The 4,429-nt window shown below is 41.0% G+C and overlaps 1 protein-coding gene across 1 annotated transcript in view; it reads left to right on the top strand.

Annotated features, from left to right (window-relative positions):
- The window catches only part of EAH_00060090 (Chromosome III, complete sequence, related), a gene marked incomplete at both ends in the record, with an annotated part of 4,951 nt that extends 1,981 nt beyond the window's left edge, over positions 1-2,970 (top strand). The window contains 7 exons of the mRNA XM_013397102.1: positions 156-329; positions 518-561; positions 946-1,020; positions 1,610-1,722; positions 1,935-2,035; positions 2,254-2,408; positions 2,848-2,970. Coding sequence (XP_013252556.1) covers positions 156-329; positions 518-561; positions 946-1,020; positions 1,610-1,722; positions 1,935-2,035; positions 2,254-2,408; positions 2,848-2,970 — 785 coding nt within the window. The remainder of the gene's footprint in view (positions 1-155; positions 330-517; positions 562-945; positions 1,021-1,609; positions 1,723-1,934; positions 2,036-2,253; positions 2,409-2,847) is intronic.
- Between the last annotated feature and the right edge of the window lie 1,459 nt (positions 2,971-4,429).

Here is a 4,429-nt window from a genome sequence, read left to right as displayed (position 1 = left end):
ATATATATATATATATATATATATATCTGTCTCTGTTTTATTTGCAGGGGGACAAGGAGACAGTTTTACGTTTCCTTTATCTTTGCGCGGGGCTTTCTCTTTTCTGAAGCGCTTCTTTTGGATATGCGGTCTTGGGGTTTTCTTACCTTCTCCAGGGCCTGTATATCATTTCGTAGATAGAAGAATACTTGCCTTCTTAAGAGACAAATTCAATCCCCTTAGACACCCTGAGGTGTCTGCGCAGCTACCACCCCCACGTCGCTTCAGAGTTAATGAAGATTTTGTCGCCTATGGGAGCGAGAAAAAAGACAAAGACGCAGCCCCACAGGGTAATATATATATATATACATTATATATTAACGGATATATTCATCAGCAGATATGCATGCTTTTGCATGCGGTGTATATGGAGTGTCTTTGTCTTTGTGTGCATGCACTTGTGTGGGTATATACACTGTATTTAATTGTTCGAGTTTATAATCTCAACATATATTTTCTGCTGCATATCTTCATTCAGATAAAGACGGAGGAGGCTCTCATGGCAGGGGAGGAGGCGCAGGGGTAAGCGATGATTGAGTGAGGTGTACTGTCTCCTTTTCTGTCTCGTTTTGTCTGCTTTTCTGTCACCTTTTCAGTCCCTCTTGCTGTCTCCTCCTTTTCTGTCTCTTTTTCTGTCTCCTTTTGTACCTCCGTTTGTCTCCTCTCATGCCCCCTTTGCTGCTTCATTTTATCTTCTTATTTCTGTCTCCTTTTATCTTCTTTTCTTTCTGCGTTTGTCTCCTTTTGTCTGCTTTTTCTGTCTCCTTTTGCGTTCTCTTCCCTGTCCTTACACTGCTTTCTCTTCCATTTGTTGCATGCATGCATGCATGTGGGTTATTCTGCATGCATGCAAAATATGCATGCATGCATGCATGCATGCATGCACGTGTTGTGTTTTGTGTGAAGGACGACGTTTCGATTGATTCGAATTCGTCTGGTGTCTCCTTTGAAGGAGACAAACACCGCGATCATGTTAAGCTGGTGAGGAGACAGTTGAATGTCTTTATTAGAAGCGGAGACAGTTGAGTGTGTGTATTAGGAGACCGTTGAGTGCGTGTATAAACAGAGGAGACAGCTGAGTGTCTCCTTGGAGTGTCTCTTCAATTCTCTTTTGGCTGTTTTTCTCTGTCTGTCTCCTCTTGCGGTATTTTTGAATTTCTTTCTTATTTTGGTTGACTGTCTTTGTTTCCCCTTCACTAAACATCAAATGCACTCATATATATATATATATATATATATATATGTATATATATGTATATATATATAGTTACACGAGTGCATTTGATGTTTAGTGCATCTATGTATGCGTATGATACATATGTCTATGTTTATGTACGTACATATATATACATATAAATATATATATATATCGATATTTACATTATATCAATGATATACATTCTTACCCACACAATATAAATGCATAGACAGAGGGAGATAAAGAAGAAAGGGATAGAAGTATATATATTTGTAATTCTGCTGCATGCATTTGTTGTTTTTTCTTTGTTTGTTTGTTCTGCTGTCTTTGCATTTGCTTTTTTTGTCTTTGTTTGTTCGGGTGTCTGTGCAGGTGAAAGTGTCTCATTTAATTAATCGTTTTTCTCTCAAGTTCAAAGACATGCAGTTGGAGGCCGACTATCAAATCCATCAAAAGAAATCCTTTGTTAAACGCCTTGTCCCCTGGTAACCCTAAACCCTAAACCCTAGTTCTTGCTGTTCTGTATAACACAAACCGTCTACTACTGCTGGTGCTGGGGTAGCAGCAGCAGCAGCATTATCAGCAGCAGCAGCAGCAGCATTATCAGCAGCAGCAGCAGCAGCATTATCAGCAGCAGCAGCAACATGATCAGCAGCAGCGTCAGCAGCAGCCGCATTGCATGCGTTTGCGACATCAGGTACCGGGTGATTTTTGTATTTTTGGGGCTTTACCGCATCGTTGCCTTTTTGGCTGAGTATTTTATTGATGCCTATTGGGGGACAGAGAAGCATGTGACACGTGCGTAACCCTAAACCCTAAACCCTAAACCCTAATGTCGCTCTCGTGGGAGCTGCAGAGGAGAGCAGCCGATGATGCGTTTTAGGGTGTAGGGTTTATTAGGAATAATTGTTTACTAGGCTTTAGCGTTTCTAAAACACTTGGGCTTGGAGGGCCTAGATAGGGTTTAGGGTTTAGGGTTTAGGGTTTGTGGTTTGTGGTTTGTGGTTTGTGTGCAGCATGGATGTGCATCCCCACAGTCATAGTGGTGTTGGGTTTGTTAGGCGCGACTTTGTCGACATTTGGACATTTCTTCATGGATAGATTTTCATTCGTTCTTAGCGCTGTCGTCTTCTTAATGCTCGCAGAGCATGTTACCTTGTACTCCGCTGCCGTCAGTCTTCTTCATGCATGCATGCATGCATGCATGCATGCAATGGCACGTGCATGCATCCATGCATGCATTCATGCATGCATGCATGCATGCAGTGGTGTATTTACTCATGGATGCAGTGGTGCATGCATGCGTGCATCGATGCATGCATTGCTGCATGCGTCCATGCATTTGTGCATGCAATGATGCATTAATTGATGTATGCGGTGGTGCATGCATGCATGCATGCATGCATGCAACAGTTTAGTGGGTAGATGATTCCTCGCGGTAGAGTGTCATTACAGGCAGTTTATGTTTTGAGCTTTAGTATCTAAGACTTTTTAGGGTTTAGGGCTTTTCAGGGTTTAGGGTTTTTAAGAATTTAGGGTTTTTAAGGGTTTAGGGTTTATGGTTTCTAAGGGTTTAGGGTTTTTAAGGGTTTAGGGTTTGTGCGTTTCAGAGGATGGACGGCATATTGAGTTCGGTGTTATTTCCGGTGTTTACTTTCGTCATTTTGCGCATTTCTTTTCTTCAAGCCGTCATGTGGAATGTCTTGTTTGTCTCTGCTTTTACTATTAGGTAAGTTGCGGTGTATGTACACCTCATGCCCCTCAACTGAGTCTCCTTTGCATGCATACTTTCTTTTTATCAAGCCGCAACAGTCTCTTCTCTTATTACTCCGTCATATTACCTACTTTGTCTCTCTCTCTCTCTCTCTCTCTCTCTATATATATATATATATGTATATGTATATTCATATATATACATATATATATACATATATAATATATATATGTATATATTATTGCTTCTGTGGTGTATATAGTTTTGTTGCTGCGGTGTAGATTTTGTTGCATTGAACCCCGCATTTGTTGTTAAGAGTTTTGAGTTATTTGTTTTATTAATAAAACGTATTTTTTACTTCATCATTCTGTCTCTTTCTTTTTTTCCTATTGACCCTTATCGGGTATCTCCTGTCCCTTTGTCTCCTTGGACTGTCTCCGTGTGTGTGTTTACTACCCCTGAGAAATATGTGGCTTTGCATGCATTTGCATGCGGTTGCATGCATTTGCATGCATTCGTATGGGGCTTGATTGAATGCTTGTTGCAGATATATTGTTGGAGAGAGTCAGGAGTATTTGTCTCTTTCTGATCTTTACGACCATCTTCCTCTTTTCCTTGGCTCTATTGTATTTGTTGGTGAGGCTTATTTGTCTCTTTGTGTTTATTGTTTGTTTTGTTCTGTCTCCTCGCCTCTATCTTTTTTGTGTCTCCTTCTATGTCTTTTGTTTCCTGTCTCCTTCTCTTCACTGTCTCCTACTGTTAATAGTTGCCAGTTGCTCGGCTTTCTTACTCTGTCTGTCTCCTCCTCGTCTCTGTCTGTCTCCTCATTTATTGACTCTTCGTGTGTCTGTCTGTCTCCTTTTCGTGTCTCTCCTCCTTGACTCTATTTGTTGTTCTGTCTCCTCTCTTCTGTTTCCGTTTTGTCTGTCTCTCTTTAACCTTCTGCCGCTGTCTTTGTTTATCAGTATTTTGCTGATCACCGCTTCTGTCTCCTCCTGGTGTCTCCTTTCTATTCTTCTCTCGTGTCTCCATATGTGTCTCCTTTTATATTTATCTCCTCCTGTGTCTCTCTGGGTGTCTATTCCTGATGTCTCCTCCTGTCTTTTTCTTCTGATGTCACCTTTTCCTGTGTCTCCTTCTGGTGTCTGTCTCCTTCTTCTGTCTCCTTCTTCTGATGTCTCCTCCTGATTTATCTTCCTGTTGATATTTCCTCTTGCTTCTTCTGTCTCTTTTTTGATATCTCTCTCCTCCTTTTTCAGTCTCCTTGTTCTTTTTCTGTCTCCTTTTGTGTCTCCTTTTATATCTGTCTCCTTTTAGGGTTTGTCGGTTACCGTTTGGAGTACAACCAAAGAAAGTCTTTCCTATTGGATTACAGCGTCGAGGCGAGCAGAAGAAAACAACGAGAAATTCTTAACACGATGTTGCCGCCTTTTGTTGTTGATCAAATGATTAATGCACCTCTTAATGAAGACGGGTAT

This window comes from Eimeria acervulina, genomic scaffold (assembly GCF_000499425.1).
Source record: "Eimeria acervulina Houghton genomic scaffold, Eah_scaff1469, whole genome shotgun sequence".
NCBI lineage: Eukaryota > Apicomplexa > Conoidasida > Eucoccidiorida > Eimeriidae > Eimeria > Eimeria acervulina.
Note: the sequence above shows the minus strand (reverse complement) of the source record. Positions and strands in the feature narration are given on the sequence as shown.